We start from the raw sequence: 19270 nt of genomic DNA, 5'->3' as shown, positions 1-19270 counted from the left end.
TCATAAGAGAATCGCAGGTGGGGTGCGGGGAGAAAGACCCCGGATTTCACAAGAGAATCGCAGGTGGGGTGCGGGGAGAAAGACCCCGGATTTCGTAAGAGAATCGCAGGTGGGGTGCGGAGAGAAAGACCACTGATTTCATAAGAGAATCGCAGGTGGGGTGCGGAGAGAAAGACCCCGGATTTCGTAAGACAAAATTAAAAACTGGGTTTTCATACATTAAAGATCATTAAAGGTCCCAACCCAATTACCTGCCTCACAGCATTGACAGAAATACACTCCAGAGTAAGCAGAGACTAACCCTGAAAACAAGTAACATCTAAAACTAAAAGAAGCTTCAGAGTTTCAGCCACACCCAAGTAGAGAGGTCGCTGAATCGAATCTAGACCGGGAGCAGTGGCTCATACCTGTAATCCCAGCACTTTGGGAGGCTGAGGTGGGCGGATCACTTGAGGTCAGGAGTTTGAGACCAGCCTGGCCAACATGGTGAAACCTTGCTTCTACCAAAAATTTAAAAATGAGCCAGGTGTAACTGGCGTGTGCCTATAATTATAGCTACTCGGGAGGCCGAGGCAGGAGAATCACTTGAACCCAAAAGGCGGAGGTTGCCGTGAGCCAAGATCGCATCACTGCACTTCAGCCTGGGTGATGAAGTGAAACTCAGTCTCAAAAAAAAATCTAAAACTAGACAAAATTATCAAAACTCACTGATTCAGAACTTTTCAGAGTTCGGGAAACTGACCAAAGCTGAGAACTCACTGGGAAGAGATCCTTCTTGAAAAATGATGGGCCTTGGGTCAGAACACTGGGAAGTCTGCAGCCTTTGCACCTAGGGCTGCCACTGGCTCCTACTCCTGAGCCAGCAAACCTGAGTGTTTTACCAGGTCAGGGCTGGCTGCAAAACCCAACACCAGCAGAGGTAGATGTGGGACAGAAGGCAAAACCCAGACCTCGTAGTTAAAAGTGGTGACTCGATAAACACAAAGAAAACTGATCATCTGGGGTTGTGATCCCAGCTGGAGTGAGCACTGGGCCAGCCAGATACTTACCAGGAAGACTCTGAAAATCAGAGAGCCACAGAAGGGCTCAGCTCTCCCAAGAAGGGCCTGGCTCTTGAGGAAACCACTGCAGGTGTTGGAGGAAACCACTGCAGGTGTTGGGAGCTCCAAGAGAGGCCAGGGGAAAGTGAAAGCAAAGAGAGAGGGCTGGCTGAACTCCTAGCGTGCTCTGAAACCCCACGGAGTGGCGGGGAGCCTTTGGATTAGGAGTGTTTGACATACCCTCTTGCCCAAATCAATGGCTGACCACTACCATATGCGAACACAGAAGCAATTGCTAGGAAGCCAGAGTAAAAAATAGAATTTAAGGCCGCGTGCAGTGGCTCACGCCTGTAATCCCAGCACTTTGGGAGGCCGAGGCAGGCGGATCATGAGGTCAGGAGATTGAGACCATCCTGGCTAACATGGTTAAACCCCATCTCTACTAAAAATACAAAAAATTAGCCAGGCGTGGTGGCATGCATCTGTAATCCCAGCTACTCGGGAGGCTGAGGCGGGAGAATCACTTGAACTTGGGAGGCGGAGCTTGCAGTGAGCTGAGATCCGGCCACTGCACTCCAGCCTGGGCGACAGAGCGAGACTCCGTCTCAAAAAATAAATAAATAAATAAAAATAAATAAAAAATTAAAAAAAGATGCACATTGTCATCTCTAGAGCAACCACTAAGAAAATAACTTAAAACAGCATAGCTAAAAATTCAGCAACAGAGCTGGATATCACTAAAATGATGGCATCGGCAGCTCAAGGATCTGCCTCTCCAGCAAAGCAACTATTCAGCTGTCAAAACCGTCACAATAAACTTTTTTCTATTAAACTGTCAAAACCTCACAATAAACTTTTCTGGAACTCTGGTGTCTACGAACCAGATGATTGCTCAATGAAGTAAGACCCTGCTAAATTTCAGGACAGCTAGGGTATTTCTGCTTGGCCACTACTACCAGCTCACATGTGGCCACCAGGAAGGCAATCTGCGTTTCTGGTGTGGCTTGCTGGTGTCAGAAGGGATGACACAGAGCTTTTCTCAAAGAATCATGCTTATGCATTTGGACCTTTCTAGTATCTCCCTGAAGGGCTTGCCTTTGTTTCACCCCCTCAAACTCTCTCAGGGCTGGGGCAGCCTCCAGGGTGGTGCTGTTGAAGGCTTTTTTTTTTTTTTTTTCGAGACGGAATCTCGCCTGTCCTCCCAGGCTGGAGGGCAGGGCCGGATCTCAGGCTCACTGCAAGCTTCCGCATCCTGGGTTCCCGCCATTCTCCTGCCTCAGCCTCCCCGAGTAGCTGGGACTACAGGCGCCACCACCTCGCCCGGCTAATTTTTGTAATTTTTAAGTAGAGATGGGTTTCACCCGTGTTAGCGCAGGATGGTCTCGATCTCCCTCGCTCCGTGATCCGCTGCCGTCCTCCGCCTCCCAAAGTGCTGGGATACAGGCTTGAGCCACCGCACCGCCGGCCCCCGCTTTTTTTTTTTTTTGAGATGGAGTTTCACTCTGTCGCCCAGGCCAGAGTGCAGTGGTATGATCTCAGCTCACTGCAACCTCCGCCTTCCAGGCTCAAGCAATTCTCCTGCTTCAGTCTCCAAAGTAGCTGGGATTACAGGCACCCACCACCACGCCCAGCTCATTTTTGTATTTTTACTAAAGACGGGATTTCACCATGTTGGCCAGGCTGGTCTCAAACTCCTGACCTCAAGCCATCCACCCACCTTGGCCTCCCAAAGTGCCAGGTGTGAGCCACCGCGCCCGGTCTGAAGGGATTTAAAGGCAGGTATGACCTGAAGTTGCAGGAGCAGGGACAACAACAGATGGGCAAAGAGCGGACAGAAAAGTCTAGGAAGGAAGAGGCTGGGAAGAACTACATGAAGGTCTAAGGGCTTTGGAAACCTCCTGTTCATGCCTGGAAATCCAGAAGGCCATGCACACAGCGGGGGCTAGACAGGTGCTCAGAAACACCTGAGGAGGCCCCCAGCTTTCACCTCTGGCTCACCCTTAGGCTCCATGTGAGCAAGAAGTAAAGGGTGAGGAAGAGCCGTGAACAGCCTGGCGGGCACTGAAGGACTCGCCCCTGTACAGAGGCAACCTGGAAAGGATGGAAGATGCTCTGTATCCTTTTTTTTTTTTTTTTTTTGAGACGGAGTCTTGCTCTGTTGCCCAGGCTGGAGTGTAGTGGTACCATCTTGGCTCACTGCAACCTCCACCTCCTGGGTTCAAGCGATTCTCCTGCCTCAGTCTTCCCAGTAGCTGGGACTATAGGCGGATGCCACCATGCCCAGTTAATTTTTGCATTTTTAGTAGAGACAGGGTTTCACCATATTCGCCAGGCTGGTCTTAAACTCCTGACCTCAAGTGATCCACCCGCCTCCACTTCCCAAAGTCCTAGCATTACAGGTGTGAGCCACCGCGCCCAGTCTCTTTATCCTTTTGCCGATAGACAATTAAAGAAATCTCTTTCAAAGCACAAGCTAACCACTAACCTAACAGAACAGAAACAAGCACCACTGACGGAATACAGTCTTTATTCAAAAAGGTCAGGAAAGTAACTAAACAAATGAGAAACGACAATCCACAACAAACAGCAACAATAGACCCTGCAGAGGGCGGAGGATCCGATTTTCAAAGTAACCACACGATCATCTTCAACTTGTGCAGGTTTCAACAAAACAGTACAAGGCGTGCAAAGAAACAAGTAAGTGTGGCCCATTCCCCGGAAATAAAGAAATCAACAGGCCGAGCGCAGCGGCTCACACCTGTAATCTCACCGCCTTGGGAGGCCAAGGTGGGATGACTGCTTGAGCCCAGGAGTTCAAGACCAGTCAGAGCAATGTAGCAAGACCCTGTCTCTAAAACAGTAACAACACCACAACCAACCAGGCATGGTGGCACATGCTTGTAGTTCTAGCTACTCAGGAGACTAAGGTGGGAGAATCACTTACGCCTGGACAATTAAGGCTGCAGTGTGCCAGGGTTGTGCCACTGCACTACAGCCTGGGTGACAGAGGGAGACTTTGTCACACACACACACAAAATAGGCCGGGCACGGTGGCTCACGCCTGTAATTCCAGCACTTTGGGAGGCCAAGGCAGGAGGATCATAAGGTCAGGAGATTGAGACCATTCTGGCTAACATAGCGAAACCATGTCTCTACTAAAAATACAAAAAATTAGCCAGGCGCGGTGGCAAGCACCTATAGTCCCAGCTACTCAGGAGGCTGAGGCAGGAAAATCGCTTGAACCCAGGAGGCAGAGGTTGCAGTGAGCCAAGATCAAGCCATTGCACTCCAGCCTGGGCTATAGAGTGAGACTCCATCTAAAAAAAAAAAAAAAAAGAATATTAAAAAAAATTTTTTTTTTAAATAAAGAAATTAATAGAAACTGTTCCTGAAGAAGCCTAGACATTTGAATGACTAGACAAAAACTTTCAATCAATTATCTTAAATATACTAAAAAAAGAGGCTGGGTGCAGTGGCTCACATCTGTAATCCCCGCATTTTGGGAGGCCGAGGCGGGCAGATTACCTGAGGTTAGCAGTTCGAAACCAGCCTGGCCAACGTGGTGAAACCCAGTTTCTACTAAAAATACCAAAAATTAGGTGGGTGGCACATGCCTATAATCCCAGCTACTTGGGAGGCTGAGGCAGGAGAATCGCGTGAACCCAGGAGGCGGAGGTTGTAGTGAGCGGAGATTGTGCCATTGCACGCCAGCCTGGGTGATAAGAGTAAAACTCCATTTCAAAAAAAAAATTAATAACTAAATAAAAATAAATTTAAAAATAAAGGAAACCATGGATAATGAACTAAAGGAAAGCAAAAGAACCATGTCTAACCAAATAGAGAATATTAGTAAAGTGATAATTTTATAGAAAAAAAGAAAATTTTTTTGGAGCTAAAAAGTACAATAACTATAGTGAAAATTTCACCAGAAGCTTCAACAGCAGATTTGAGAAGGAAGAAGAAAGAAACAGTGAACTTGAGGACAGGTCAGCTGAATTTACCCAAAAGAAGGAGTAGAAAGAAAGAAGAAGAAAGAAAAATGGTCAGAGCCCAAGGGACCTGTGTTACACCACGAGGCACGCCAACACGTGCATGACGAAGCTCCAGAAGCGGCGAACAGACAGGAAGAAAGAAAACTAGCATCTCAAGATGCCTGAATAGTAGCTGAAACTTTTCAAATTTAATGAAAGGCATGAATCTACACATCCAGTAAGTCCAATGAACTCCAAGTAGCTTATAAAGTCAGAGATCCACACTGATACATTACAATCAAACTGCTGAAACCCAAAGACAGAGAATTTCCTAAAACAGCAAGAGAGAAGTGAACAGTCAGTGTACAAAGGTTCCTCGATAAGATTAACTACCAATTTCTCATCAGAAACTATTGGGCCAGAAGGCAGTCAGAGGACATTTTTTTTTTTTTTTTTTGAGACGGAGTCTTGCTCTGTCGCCCAGGCTGGAGTACAGTGGTGTGATCTTGGCTCACTGCAAGCTCCGCCTCCCGGGTTCATGCCATTCTCCTGCCTCAGCCTCCTGAGTAGCTGGGACTACAGGCGCCCACCACCACGCTCAGCTAATTTTTTGTATTTTTTAGTAGAGATGGGGTTTCACCGTGTTAGCCAGGATGGTCTCGATCTCCTGACCTCGTGATCCGCCCACCTCAGCCTCCCAAAGTGCTGGGATTACAGGCGTGAGCCACTGCGCCTGGCCGAGATGACATTTTTAAAGTCTTGAAAGAAGGCCAGGCACTGTGGCTAACACCTGTAACCTCAGCACCTTGGGAGGCCAAGGAGGGATGATTGCTTGAGCTCAGGAGTTCAAGACCAGCCTGGGCAACAGTGAGACTTTCTCTCTATTAAAAAAAAAAATGGGGAGGGGGGACGGTGGTGCACGCCTGTAATCCTAGCACTTTGGGAGGCCAAGGCAGGCAGATCACCGGAGGTCAGGAATTCAAGACCAGTCTGACCAACACAGTAAGACTAAAATATAAAAATTAGCCAGGTGTGGTGGCACATGCTGGTAATCCCAGATACTAGGATGGCTGAGGTGGGAGCATCACTTGAACCCGGGAGGCAGAGGTTGCAGTGAGGCAAGATTGTGCACCACTATTCTCTAGCCTGGGTGACAGAGCAAGACTCTTTCTCAAAAAAAAAAAAAAACAATTTTTTTTTTTTTTTGGAAAATTTAAAAAAAAGAAAAAAAAAAAACACCTTTTAAAAACTGATAGGTCGAAAAAAAAAAAAGGGAGATTAGGATATCTTGATATCAATGAAAATGGAAATACAACAGAACAAAACAGCCAGGTGGCAGGGTGCAGTGGCTCACGCCCATAATCTCAGCACTTTGGGAGGTCGACGCAGTAGGACTGCTTGAAGTCAGGAGTTTGACACCAGCCTGGGTAACAAAGTGAAACCCTGTTTCTGCAAAAACTTTTTTTTTCTTCTTTTTCTGAGATGGAATTTTGCTCTTGTCACCCAGGCTGGAGTGCAATGGCGTGATCCTGGCTCACTGCAACTTCTGCCTCCCAGGTTCAATTGATTCTCCTGCCTCAGCCTCCTGAGTAGCTGGGATTACAGGCGCCCGCCACCATGCCTGGCTAATTTTGTATTTTAGTAGAGACGGGGTTTCACCGTGTTGGTCAGGCTGGTCTCGAACTCCTGGCCTCAGGTGATCCACCCGCCTTGGCCTCCCAAAGTGCTGGGATTACAGATGTGAGCTACTGTGCCTGGCTTTTTCTTTTTTTCTTTATTTTGAGACGGAGTCTCACTCTTGTCACCTTGTCACCCAGGCTGGAGTGCAATGGCATAATCTCGGCTCACTGCAACCTCCACCTCCCGGGTTGAAGCGATTTTCCTGCCTCAGCCTCCTGAGTAGCTGGGATTACAGGCATGAGCCACCATGCCCAGTTAATTTTTGTACTTTTAGTAGAGACAGGGTTTCATTATGTTGGCCAGCCTGGTCTCCAACTCCTGACCTCAGGTGATCTGCCTGCCTCCTCCTCCCAAAGTGCTGGGATTACAGGTGTGAGCCACTGGGCCTGGCCTCTGCAAAAACTTATAAAAGAAATTAGTTAGGTGCAGTGGTGTACACCTGTAGTCCCAGTTACTTGGGAGGCTGAGGCAGGAGGACTGATAGAGTCCAGGAGTTCACGGCTATAGTGAGCTATGATCACTTCACTGCTCTCCAAACAGCAACAGAGTGAGCCTGTGTCTCAAACAACAAAACAACAACAAACAAAAAACAGTCTTATGGAATGCAGTGAAAGCAGTGTTTAGAGGGAAATCTGTAGCAGTAAATGCTTACATTCAAAAAGAAACACCTTGGCCAAGAAACATCTACTTGGGAGGCTGAGGCAGGAAAATGGCCTGGGAGGCAGAGGCTGCAGTGAGCTGAAATCACTCCACTGCACTCCAGTCTGGGTGACAGAGGGAGACTCCGTCTCAACAGCAAAAAAAAAAAAAGAAGAGAAGAAAAAAGAGACATCTCAAATCAATAACTTAACTGTACACCTTAAAGAATTAGGGGAAAAAAGAGCAAATTAAACCCAAACCAGCAGAAAAAAGGAAACAAAGGTTAAAATGGAAAGAAATGAAACAGAATATGGGAAAACAATAGAGATCAGCAACAAAAAAGACCAACACAGTTGACAAACTTTTAGAAAAACTGACCAAGAAGAAAAAATAGGCCATGCGCGGTGCCTCACGCCTGTAATCCCAGCACTTTGGGAGGCCAAGGTGGGCGGATCACCTGAGGCCCAGCCTGGCCAACATGGTGAAATCCTGTCTCTACTAAAAATACAAATATTAGCTAGGCATGGTGGTGACACCTATAGTTCCAGCTACTCGGGAGGCTGAGGCAGGAGAATTGCTGGAATTCAGGAGGCGGAGGTTGCAATGAGCGAGATTGCACCACTGCACTCCAGCCTGGGAGACAGAAAGAGACTCCATCTCAAAAAAAAAAAAAAAAAAACAGAAAACAAAAAACAAAACAAAACTAGCTGGGCGTGGTGGCTCATGCCTGTAATTCCTGCTGCTCGGGAGGCTATGGCAGAATTGCTTGAACCTGGGAGGCAGAGGTTGCAGTGAGCCAAGATCATGCCACTGCACTCCAGTCTGGGTGACACGGTGAGATTCTATCTCAAAAAAAAAAAAAAAAAGAGATGACTCAAATTGCTAAAATCAAGAGAGAAAGTGGAGCTATTACTACTGATCTTACAGAAATAACTAGGACTGTAAAAGGATACTATGAACAATTGTAACAGATGAGATAACGTAAGACAAAACGGACAGATTCCTAGAAATGTGCATGCAAACTATCTCAACTGACTCAAGGCCGGGCGCGGTGGCTCACGCCTGTAATCCCAGCACTTTGGGAGGCCGAGGTGGGCGGATCACCTGAGGCCAGGAGTTTGAGACCAGCCTGGCCAACATGGTGAAACCCCGTCCCTACTAAAAACAAAAATTAGTCAGGTATGCTGACGGGCGCTTGCAGTCCGAGACACTGGGGAGGCTGAGGTGGGAGAATCACTTGAACTCGGGAGGTAGAAGTTGCAGTGAGCCAAGATGGCGCCACTGCAGTCCAGCCTGGGCAACAGAGCCAGACCAAACTGACTCAAGTAGAAACAGAAAATCTGAATAGACCTAAAACAAATAAAGAATCAGTAGTCAAAAAACTTCCAATGAAAGAAAAGTTCAGAAACTTTCACTACAGTTATTGTACTTTTAGCTTCCAAAAGAAAAGTCAATTTCAATATAAAGAAACTGAATCAACAGTCAATAAACTTCCAACAAAAGAAAAGTCCATCTCTCTCTCTATATATATGATTCTGTTGAATTCTATCAAACATTTTAAGAAGAATTAACACCAATCCCTTTTTACCTCTTCCCACAATATAAAGAATACTTCCTAACTCATTCTATGAGGCCAGTATTATGCTGACATCAAAGCTACACAAAGACACGTCAAGAAAAGAAAACTACAGACCAATATCCCTTATGAATACAGATGCAAATACCCTCAACAAAACAGCAGCAAATCAAATCCAGCAATGTTATTACATGATAAAGCCTTAAACTTTTAACTGTTAAAAAGATAAGGCTGGGTGCGGTGGCTCACACCTGTAATCCCAGCACTTTGGGAGGCCGAGGTGGGCAAATCAGAAGGTCAGGAGTTCGAGACCAGCCCGTCCCACATGGTGAAACACCGTCTCTACTAAAAATACAAAAAATTAGCTGGGTGTAGTGGCGGGCACCTGTAGTCCCAGCTACTCAGGAGGCTGAGGCAAGAGAATCACTTGAACCCAGGAGGTGGAAGTTGCAGTGAACCAAGATTGCACCACTCACTCCAGCCTGAGCGACACAGTGAAACTCCATCTCATTAAAAAAAAAAAAAAAAAAAGCAAAAAGATAGGGCCAGGTGGCTCATGCCTATAATCCCAGTGCTTTGGGAGGCTGAGGCAGGAGGATCACTTTAGCTCAGGAGTTCGAGACCAGCTTGGGCAGCAGAGTGAAATCTCATCTCTACAAAAATAATAAAAAGATAATACACCATGACTATGTGTGATTTATCTGAGGAATTCAAGGATGGTTCAACATACGAAAATCATTATACTACATTAACAGAATGAAAGGAAAAAAAACACACATTATCATCTAAAGCAAAAAAGCATTTGAAAAAAACCAGCACAGCTGGGTGCAGTGCAGTGACTCACCCCTGTAATCTCAGCACTTTGGGAGGCTGAGGCAAGACTGCTTGAGCCCTGGAGTTTAAGACCAGTCTAGGCAGCAAAGCAGGACCCTATACCTCTACAGAAAAATTAAAAAATTAGCTGGGCATGGTGGCTCACACCTGTAGTCTCACCTACTCAGGAGGATGAGGTAGGAGGATCCCCTGAGCCCAGGAATTTGAGGTTGTAGTGAGCCATGATCATGCCACTGCCCTCCAGCCTGGGTGACAGAACAAGACCCTATCTTTAAAAAAAAAACGGCCGGGCGCGGTGGCTCAAGCCTGTAATCCCAGTACTTTGGGAGGCCGAGGCAGGCGGATCACCTGAGGTCAAGAGTTCAAGACCATCCTGGCTACATGGTAAAATCCTGTCTCTACTAAAAATACAAAAAATTAGCCGGGCGTGGTGGCAGGCGCCTGTATTCCCAGCTACTCGGGAGGCTGAGGCAGGGGAATGGTGTGAACCCAGGAAGTGGAGCTTGCAGTGAGCCAAGACTGCACCACTGCACTCCAGCCTGGGCAACAGAGTGAGGAAAAAAAAAGAAAAAATTAGCTGGGTGTGGTGGCAGGCACCTGTGACCCCAGCTACTTGGGAGGCTGAGGTAGGAGAATCGCTTGAACCCGGGAGGTGGAGGTTACAGTGAGTCGAGATTGTGCCACTGCATTCCAGATTGGGTGACAGAGTAAGACTGCCTCAAAAAAAAAAAAAAGGAAAACAATTCCTTAGAGAAGCATCAAAAATAATACTTATTTAACCAAGAATGTGCAAGACTTGTACAGTACAAAACGCTGTCGAAATAAATTAAATACCTAAATAAATGGACAGATCTTTCGTTCATGAATTGGAAGACTTAATATTGCTTTTATCTTTTGTTACTGTTGTTAAGATGGAGTCTCGCAATACAAAAACCTAGCCGGGCGAGGTGGTGGCGCCTGTAGTCCCAGCTACTCCAGAGGCTGAGGCAGGAGAATGGCGTGAACCTGGGAGGCGGAGCTTGCAGTGAGCTGAGATCCGGCCACTGCACTCCAGCCTGGGCGACAGAGTGAGACTCTCTCTCAAACAAACAAAAAAAAAAGATGGAGTCTCGCTCTGTTGCCCAGGCTGGAGTACAGTGGCATGATCTCAGCTCACTGCAACCTCCTCCTCCTAGGTTCAAGTGATTCTCCTGCCTCACCCTCTCATGTAGCAGGGATTACAGGTGTGCACCACCTCCAACTAATTTGTTTTTTATTTTTAGTAGAGATGGGGTTTCACCACATTGGCCAGGCTGGTCTTGAACTCCTGACCTCAAGCGATATGCCTGCCTCAGCCTCCCAAAGTACTGGGATTATAGGCATGAGCTGCCAGGCCCAGCCAGAAGGCTTAATATTGTAAAGATGGCAATATGCCCCAAACATATCTACACATTCTGTGCAATCCACATCAAAATTCAAACTGTCTTTTATGCAGAATTGGACAATCCGATCCTAAAATTCATATGAAATTGCAAAGGATCCAGAAACAAAACAATCTTGAAAAAGAGAGCAAATGGTGAATAACTACCACTTCCTGAGTTTAAAACTTATTACAAAGCTATAATAATCAAAACAGTGTGGTACTGGCATAAGACATATACACCAATGGAAGAGAAGAGAGAGCTCACAAATAAACCCATATATGTATGGCCAATTGATTTTGGACAAGACAGTCAAGACCATTCAGTGGAGAAAAAGCATTCTTTTCAACAAATGGTGCTGGGAAAACTGGAAATCCTCATGCAAAAGAATGAAGTGGGGCCGGGCACAGTGGCTCATGCCTGTAATCCCAGCACTTTGGGAGGCCAAAGCGGGCGGATCACGAGGTCAGGAGATCGAGACCATCCTGGCGAACACAGTGAAACCCCGTCTCTACCAAAAATACAAAAAAATTAGCCGGGAGTGGTGGTGGGCGCCTGTAGTCCCAGCTTCTTGGGAGGCTGAGGCAGGAGAATGGCGTGAACCTGGGAGGTGACAGAGCTTGCAGTGAGTGGAGATCACGCCACTGCCCTTCAGCCTGGGTGACAGAGCGAGACTCTGTCTCAAAAAAAAGAATGAAGTAGACCCTCACCTAATAACATATACAAAAATTAACTCAAAATGGATCAAAGACCTAAATTTAACAGCTAAAACTACAGAACTCTTAGAAGAAAACATAGGTGAAAATCCTCATATGCATGGATGAGGCGATGGTTTCTTAAATCTGACGACAAAGACACAGGCAATACAGAAACAATAAATTGAACTGCATCAAAATGTAAAATGTTTGTGCATCAAAGGACACTGTATCGAGTGAAAAGACAACCCAAACAATAGGAGCAAATATCTGCAAACCACGTACTTCACAAGGGATGAACATCCAGAATATATAAAGAAATCCTGGGCCGGGTGTGGTGGCTCACATATGTAATCCCAGCACTTTGGGAAACCAAGGTGGGGGCACCTGAGGTCAGGAGTTCGAGACCAGCCTGGCCAACATGGTGAAACCCTGCCTCTACTAAAAATACAAAAATTAGCTGGGCGTGGTGGCAGGCGCCCGTAATCCCACCTACTCGGGAGGCTGAGGCAAGAGAATCCCTTGAACCTGAGAGGTAGAGTTCGCGCCATTGCACTCCAGCCTGGGCAACAAAAGTGAAACTCCGTTTAAAAAAAAAAAAAAAGTCCAACACAAATCCAAGAGAATTTATCAGTCCTGAATGGTGGCAAGGTAGGTGTCTGTAAGATGCTCCAGAAGCCTTCAGATCAGGCCTGATGCTGACACGGCAAGCAGCACCGGGTGGAGCAGGGGATGGAACGAGGGCGGGGGGCAACCAGAGCCCTCTGAGCCTCGAAGCCTTGGGCCACTCAGTTCTTCTATTCCTGTTTCCTCCCCTGTCAAATGGTGTGACTGCAGGGCCTACCTATGGGGCTGCTGCACAGATGAATGAATGTGTATGAAATTCTTGGAGCAATGCCTGGCCCAGAGGAAGCATCACAGGGATGTGTCAGATCTCTCATCAAGGGGATCAGGAATTCGAGATCAGCCTGGGCAACATGGTGAAATCCCATCTCTACAAAAAATACAAAAATTAGCTAGGCGTGGCAGTACACGCCTGGAGTATCAGCTATTAGGGAGGCTGAGGTGGGAGGATGGCTTGGGCCAGGGAGGCAGAGATTGCAGTGAGCCAAGATTGTGCCACTGCACTCCAGCATGGGTGACAGAGCAGCGAGATCTGGTTTCAAAAGAAAAAAGACGAAGATACTCAAAGAACTAGAACTAGGGATGATTACGTGGTCAGCCAGAACTATTGGCTAAAAAAGAAAATTACCTACTAGAAGTCTTGGTAAATATTTCTTCTAAGAGGAAAGTAAAGAGGAGCAAAAATAAAGCTTACGGAAATAGAGACATCACAGTAATAATTGTGGATATTTGAATATGGAAGAGGTATTACCATTAAATGTGTTACCATTTAATGTAATACTATTACCTATTACGGAAGTTACTCTTTTTTGTCCTCACATCGACTTGGACTTCCAAAAGTTACTTTTAAGTAATTTCCTAATCAGTTAGATTAGAGATACACTCTGAAGTATTCATAGTTGGAAAACCCAGTAACTTCTAGAATTTGCTTTTTTTTTTTTTTTTTTTTTTTTTTTTTTAGGCGGAGTCTTGCTCTGTCGCCCGGACTGGAGTGCAGTGGCCGGATCTCAGCTCACTGCAAGCTCCGCCTCCCGGGTTCATGCCATTCTCCTGCCTCAGCCTCCCGAGTAGCTGGGACTACAGGCGCCCGCCACCTCGCCCGGCTAGTTTTGTATTTTAGTAGAGACGGGGTTTCACTGTGTTCGCCAGGATGGTCTCGATCTCCTGACCTCGTGATCCGCCCGTCTCGGCCTCCCAAAGTGCTGGGATTACAGGCATGAGCCACCGCGCCCGGCCGGAATTTGCTTTAAAATGGTCCAAAAAAGAAAAAAGTAGGACAGGGAGAACAAACAAAACAAGACTGGCAAAATGTGAATCAATGAGGACACTGGATGATGGACCGTGGATGATGGACCATGGGCAGTGATTATGCTAAGCTCTCTAATTTGAGGTAAGTTTGAAAATCTCCATAAAAGTAAAATTTTCAGGTTGAACTCTAGAGAATAAAACTAACAACAGGGCCGGGCGCAGTGGCTCATGCCTGTGATCTCAGCACTTTGGGAGGCCAGGTCAGGTGGATCACTTGAGCTCAGGAGTGTGAAACCAGCCTGGACAACATGACAAAACCCCACCTCTACTAAAACTACAAAAAGTAGCCAGACGTGATGGCTCACGCCTGTAATCCCAGCATTTTGGGAGACTGAGGCGGGTGGATCACGAGATCAGGAGTTTAAGATCAGCCTGGCCAAGATGGTGAATCTGTCTCTACTAAAAATACAAAAAATTAGCCAGGCATGGTGGTAGGCACCTGTAATTCCAGATACTCTGGATGCTGAGGCAGAGAATTACTTCAACCCGGGAGAAGGAGGTTGTAGTAAGCTGAGACTATGCCACTGCACTCCAGCCTGGGCGACAAGAGTGACACTCTGTCTCCAAAAAAAAAAAAAAAAAAAGCAGGCACGGTGGCTCATGCCTGTAATCCCAGCACTTTGGGAGGCTGAGGCGCGGATCACGGGGTCAGGAGATCGAGACCATCCAGGCTAACACGGTGAAACCCCGTCTCTACTAAAAAAATACAAAAAAATTAGCCAGGTATGGTGGTGGGTACCTGTAATCCCAGCTACTAGGGAGGCTGAGGCAGGAGAATTGCTTGAACCCGGGAGGCAGAGCTTGCAGTGAGCCGAGATCGCGCCACTGCACTCTGCTCAGGCTGGAGTACAGTGGCTCCATTTCCGCTCACTGCAACCTTGGCCTCCTGGGTTCAACCAATTCTCCTGCCTCAGCCTCCTGAGTAGCTAGGACCCCAGGTGCGCACCACCACGACCAGTTGAATTTTGTGTTTTTAACGGAGATGGGGTTTCACCATGTTGACCAGCGTGGTCTTGAACTCCTGACCTCAGGTGATCTGCCTGCCTTGACTTCCCAAAGTGCTGGGATTACAGGCGTGGGCCACCGCACCCGGCCACCTTCTGTGCTTCTTGATTTACCCCAGAAGAAAGACGCAGACGCCTGAACACAGCCACTGCTGTCACAAAGCATGCCTGCCCCAAGATGCTGAGACAAAACTGCAAAGCAAAGGGAGGGCCCATCCTGACCCGACCCTGTGTGCGTGCCCCTTACGCCCCAAGGTTGGCATCCTCATAACAAAGGGTTTTACCTGCAGTTCTCCTTGAAGCGGCACTTTCCCTCCAGGAAGAACGGGCACGGCTTCAGAGACTTGTGAGTGGGGTACAGGTAGAGCACACGGACACCCGCCGAACCATCCTCCGCCTCTTCCGCTCCCACAACCATGGCGTTGTGATATTCCAGAGTGCCCCATGAGCTGTAGTAGGGTGCGCTCACCTTTGTCCCACTCAGCTCTTCCTCGTCCTCTCCCTCTTCCTCCTCCTGCCCACCTGCTGCAGATTCCGGCCCCGCCTCTGCTTTAGGAACGGTCTCTGATCCGGACTCAGGGGCTGCTGCCTCCACCGCCTCAGTGATGGCCTCCCGGAAAGCCTGGTACTCAGCATCTTCCTGGCCCGCGCGCTCTTCGTCCAGCGCGGCCAGCAACTTGCTCTTCCTGACAGACACCAGGCTGGCCTCGGTGAGCTCGATGAGCTCCTTCAGGTCCCCCTGCAGCTGGCGCAGGTCCGCCTGCTCAGACGAATCCAGGCCGGCGCCCAGGGCCAGCTCCACCTGCTGCAGCTGCGCACGGTAGGTCTGCAAGGCCGACTCCAGGCTCTCCTCGTCCATGCTGAGACAGGGAGGCGCTGGACCAGGGCTGCGAGAAGAGAAGCCAGGTGAGCCCCACGTCTCGGGACCGGCCCCACGTCTCGGGACCGGCCCCACAGACTGCGGGCGGGCATGGGCACGTCCCCTTTCCCTCGGGGAGACACCGGCTCAGAGGCACAGCTCCCAGCGCAGAGGTCGCAGACCGGGTACCCCCGCTCAGGCTCCGCGTTTCCCTTCCGAGCCGCCCTGGGCTCGCCGCTAGCCGGGTCCCGCGTCACTCCGGAGACCCCTCCCCGCGGGGCGCCCCGCCGCCCGGCCCTCCGCCGAGCCCACCCGCCGTGCCCGCTGCCTTCCAGGCCGGCCCCGCCCCCGCGCCCGGCGTCTCTGCCGTCTAGCCAGGGCCGCGTCCCCGCAAACCGCGGTCCCCTCTCCCCAGACAGGGCACCTCCCCCGTGCGGTTTCCCAGCCGCCGCCATAGAGAGCCCGCCAGCCTCACCAGCTAGAGCGGCCCGGCGCCCCACTTTCGTCCCCGCCGCCGACCAGCACTTCCTCTAGAGCGCCGCCACTTCCGGAAGTGCCTGGCGCGCGGGGGCAGCCGGGAAGCGGAGCGCGGAGGTCGCCGGGAAGCGTTTCAGCTCCTTCCCTAAGGCCGGCTCTCGTCCCGTCAGGCGCCGCGCGGGGTTAGCGCGAGGTCAGCGGAGGTCCGCGGGGGTCAGCAGCGGCGGCTCCGAGGTCGCGGCGGTCGCAGGTAGGCCGCAGGCTATGCGGTGGGGCGCGAGGCCCGAGGGGCGGCCCAGAGCTCGGGGTGGGACGCAGGTGTGACAGGAACCAGCTTTAGCTGCTTGTCGGCGAGCCTCCAACCTGGCGGCTGCGGCATGGGGCGGCCGTAGCCGGGGTCCCCGACGCGGGTTCTTCCTCCGCAAGAGTCGTTCCCTGCCCGCCGCGCGCCGCCTCCGGGAGCAGCCGGGCCGCTGCCCACCCGCCCTGTAGTCCGCTCCCCGCGGGCCGTCCCCGTTTTAAGAACTGGGTTGATGGGGCGTCCCGGGGAGCTCCTGGGGAGCGCGCCGGCGGCTCGCTGCTCCCGGGTGGGGCGCGGGGGCCCAGGCGGGGTGCAGCGAGTGTGTTCCCCGTTCCGCGCGCGTGAAGCGTGGGAGCGAAACCTCGGGGGAGGGCGGGAGCGCAGCGGAGCTCACCGTGAACACCCGGCTGGGTGGTCCCGCGAGCAGGGGAGGGACCGGAGCCGCTGTGGATTCGGAAAGATCGCAGTCATTGCTGTGAGCGGAAGGACGGAGTGGCGGCCGGCCTGGGAGGAGTTACGGGGTGAGGTGGAAGGGGGACGAGAGTCGGGAATGGCCCCCAGGCTCTCGTCCTGAGCGGCCGGCTGGGCGTGGGGCGCCACTGACCCCCGTGGAGAAGCCCGGGGCAGGGGAGGTGCGTTCTGGCTGCTCACTGACCTATGTCGGGGGGCCCAGGGCAGGATGTACACGCTGCTGTCGGGCTTGTACAAGTACATGTTTCAGAAGGACGAGTACTGCATCCTGATCCTGGGCCTGGACAATGCTGGGAAGACGGTGAGTGCCCACTACCTTGCCCGCACCTTTCCCACGGCTGGGTGGCCCCCGCTTCGGTTTTGTGCTGTCAGCTGCATGTTCACTACCCAGATGGAATCCAAATTTCACCTGAGACGACAGGATTGTCACCACCAGTTTCCTGAAGAGCAGAGTGTTGCTTTGTTTTTGTTTTTCTCTCTTAAGGAACAGGCCTGAGTAAGGATATTTGGGAAGCCAGTGTAGCCCCTACTTGATGTGTCTGCCTCTCCCTCTCTCCTCAGACCTTCCTGGAGCAGTCAAAAACCCGGTTTAACAAGAACTACAAGGGAATGAGTCTATCCAAAATCACCACCACCGTGGGTCTAAACAGTAAGGGGTCTAAATAGCAGGCTGTGGGTTTGGGGCCTTGAGGATGCCGTGATGTTCACAGTCCAGCTGGCCCGTGGCCACAGCCCTGTCAGTCCCCTTTCAAGTCTCATTTGAGTGGCACCAGCATGGTTTGCTCCATCCCCGGGGAGAGCTGGGACTGGGTGTGTCGAGAACCAAGGTCACGAGCCTTGCCTGTTTCTTCCTCTCCCCAGTTGGCACTGTGGATGTGGGAAAGGCTCGGCTCATGTTCTGGGACTTAGGAGGGCAGGAAGAGCTGCAGTCTTTGTGGGACAAGGTAAGACTCCCTGGTCAGGACCACCCCCCCCCAGCCCTTCAGTGCCATTTCTTTCCAGAGGGCACCCTTTGGGTCCTTCTTCAGCATTTTTTTTTTTTTTTTTTTTTTTGAGACGGAGTCTCGCTCTCACCTAGGCTGGAGCTCAGTGGCACGATCTCGGCTCACTGCAAGCTCCGCCTCCTGGGTTCATGCCATTCTCCTGCCTCAGCCTCCCGAGTAGCTGGGACCACAGGTGCCCGCCACCACGCCCGGCTAATTTTTTGTATTTTTTTAGTAGAGACGGGGTTTCACAGTGTTAGCCAGGATGGTCTCGATCTCCTGACCTCGTGATCTGCCCGTCTCGGCCTCCCAAAGTGCTGGGATTACAGGCTTGAGCCACCTCGCCCGGCCATTTTTTGTATTTTTAGTAGAGATGGGGTTTCACTGTGTTAGCCAGGACGGTCTCGATCTCCTGACCTCGTGATCCGCCCACCTCGGCCTCCCAAAGTGCTGGGATTACAGGCGTGAGCCACCGTGCCCGGCCTAGCAACTTTCATTACCCACTTTGTCCCTGGGGGTTTCTCTCTGGTCCCGTCCCAGGTTCCCGAGTGGCTCCCTGGTTTGTCCCAGCCGAACCCTTAGCTAAAGTTGCCCCAAAAGTGATGGTAGGGGAGTTGCCTACTTGGGAGTTCCCTGTGATGGGGCCACTGGAGATTCCAAGGAAAGAATCACTAAACGCCAAGGCGATCAGATCAGAGCATGTATTAGGGAACTTGTTGACAAAGTGGGGCATCCTCAGGTCAGGGCACACGTTAGGGGAACCTGTTGACAGAGTGCGGCATCCTCAGGTGACCAGCAAAGGGAAGGGTGTGCTCACTGGTCGTGCCTGAAGCTGGGGGAGCAGGGTGTGGCGTTTAAACGAGAATTTAAGGAATTGGGTTCAGGGCTGGGGCTAATTTCTTTCAATGTTTTGAAGCCTGAACATTATGTTAACAACCTAAACATCTTACAAGTGTCTGAGAATGTTCAAACCCTGGCTTGGGTTTGAGCCTAAGGGAAACCTCGTTGGCCAGGTCAGAGAGGTCAGGGCAGTCTGTTTCTTTCTCAGTCAGGACAAGAAAAAGTGTGGGGACCCGGGGGCCCTGCACTCCCCCAAAGTGAGTGCCTCCTTTCAGCTTAGAGATCTTGCTGCTCACCACCAGGACACAGAAATGGCAAAGACCAGCCAGATGTGAGGAAGGCACGACGGCTGCCTCTCCCCGATGGGGTTACCTCAGTTCTGCGACGGGGTTACCTCAGTTCTGCGACGGGGTTACCTCAGTTCTACGACGGGGTTACCTCAGTTCTAGCTTAACATTCGTTCTTCCGTGGTCACCGGAAGACTCCTCAGGGTCCCGCAGCAGCGGTCTCCTCGTTTGACGCGGGTTTTGGGCTTTTCTGAGATCCCAGTGTGGTGCGCCCCCCCCCC

General features: G+C 50.4%; 2 protein-coding genes across 7 annotated transcripts in view; one reads left to right on the top strand and one right to left on the bottom strand.

The window, feature by feature from the left end:
* ZGPAT (zinc finger CCCH-type and G-patch domain containing) overlaps positions 1–16192 on the bottom strand; it is a 31022-nt gene extending 14830 nt beyond the window's left edge. The window contains exons 1-2 of the mRNA XM_017881269.1: positions 16106–16192; positions 15056–15658 (exon numbers count right to left, since the gene is read on the bottom strand). Coding sequence (XP_017736758.1) covers positions 15056–15630 — 575 coding nt within the window. The 5' untranslated portion in view covers positions 15631–15658; positions 16106–16192. The remainder of the gene's footprint in view (positions 1–15055; positions 15659–16105) is intronic.
* Positions 16193–16215: 23 nt separating this feature from the next.
* ARFRP1 (ARF related protein 1) overlaps positions 16216–19270 on the top strand; it is an 11915-nt gene continuing 8860 nt past the window's right edge. The window contains exons 1-5 of one of the 6 annotated variants that reach the window (XM_017881278.1): positions 16253–16357; positions 16836–16929; positions 17087–17180; positions 17441–17528; positions 17741–17823. In XM_017881278.1, coding sequence (XP_017736767.1) covers positions 17088–17180; positions 17441–17528; positions 17741–17823 — 264 coding nt within the window. In that variant the 5' untranslated portion in view covers positions 16253–16357; positions 16836–16929; position 17087. Of the gene's footprint in view, positions 16358–16835; positions 16930–17081; positions 17181–17440; positions 17529–17740; positions 17824–19270 lie in introns of all 6 variants that reach the window. The other 5 variants (XM_017881277.1, XM_017881276.1, XM_017881274.1 and 2 more) reach the window with 5 other exon arrangements.

This window comes from Rhinopithecus bieti, unplaced genomic scaffold, assembly GCF_001698545.2.
Source record: "Rhinopithecus bieti isolate Rb0 unplaced genomic scaffold, ASM169854v2 scaffold_12573, whole genome shotgun sequence".
Classification (NCBI taxonomy): Eukaryota; Metazoa; Chordata; class Mammalia; order Primates; family Cercopithecidae; genus Rhinopithecus; species Rhinopithecus bieti.
Note: the sequence above shows the minus strand (reverse complement) of the source record. Positions and strands in the feature narration are given on the sequence as shown.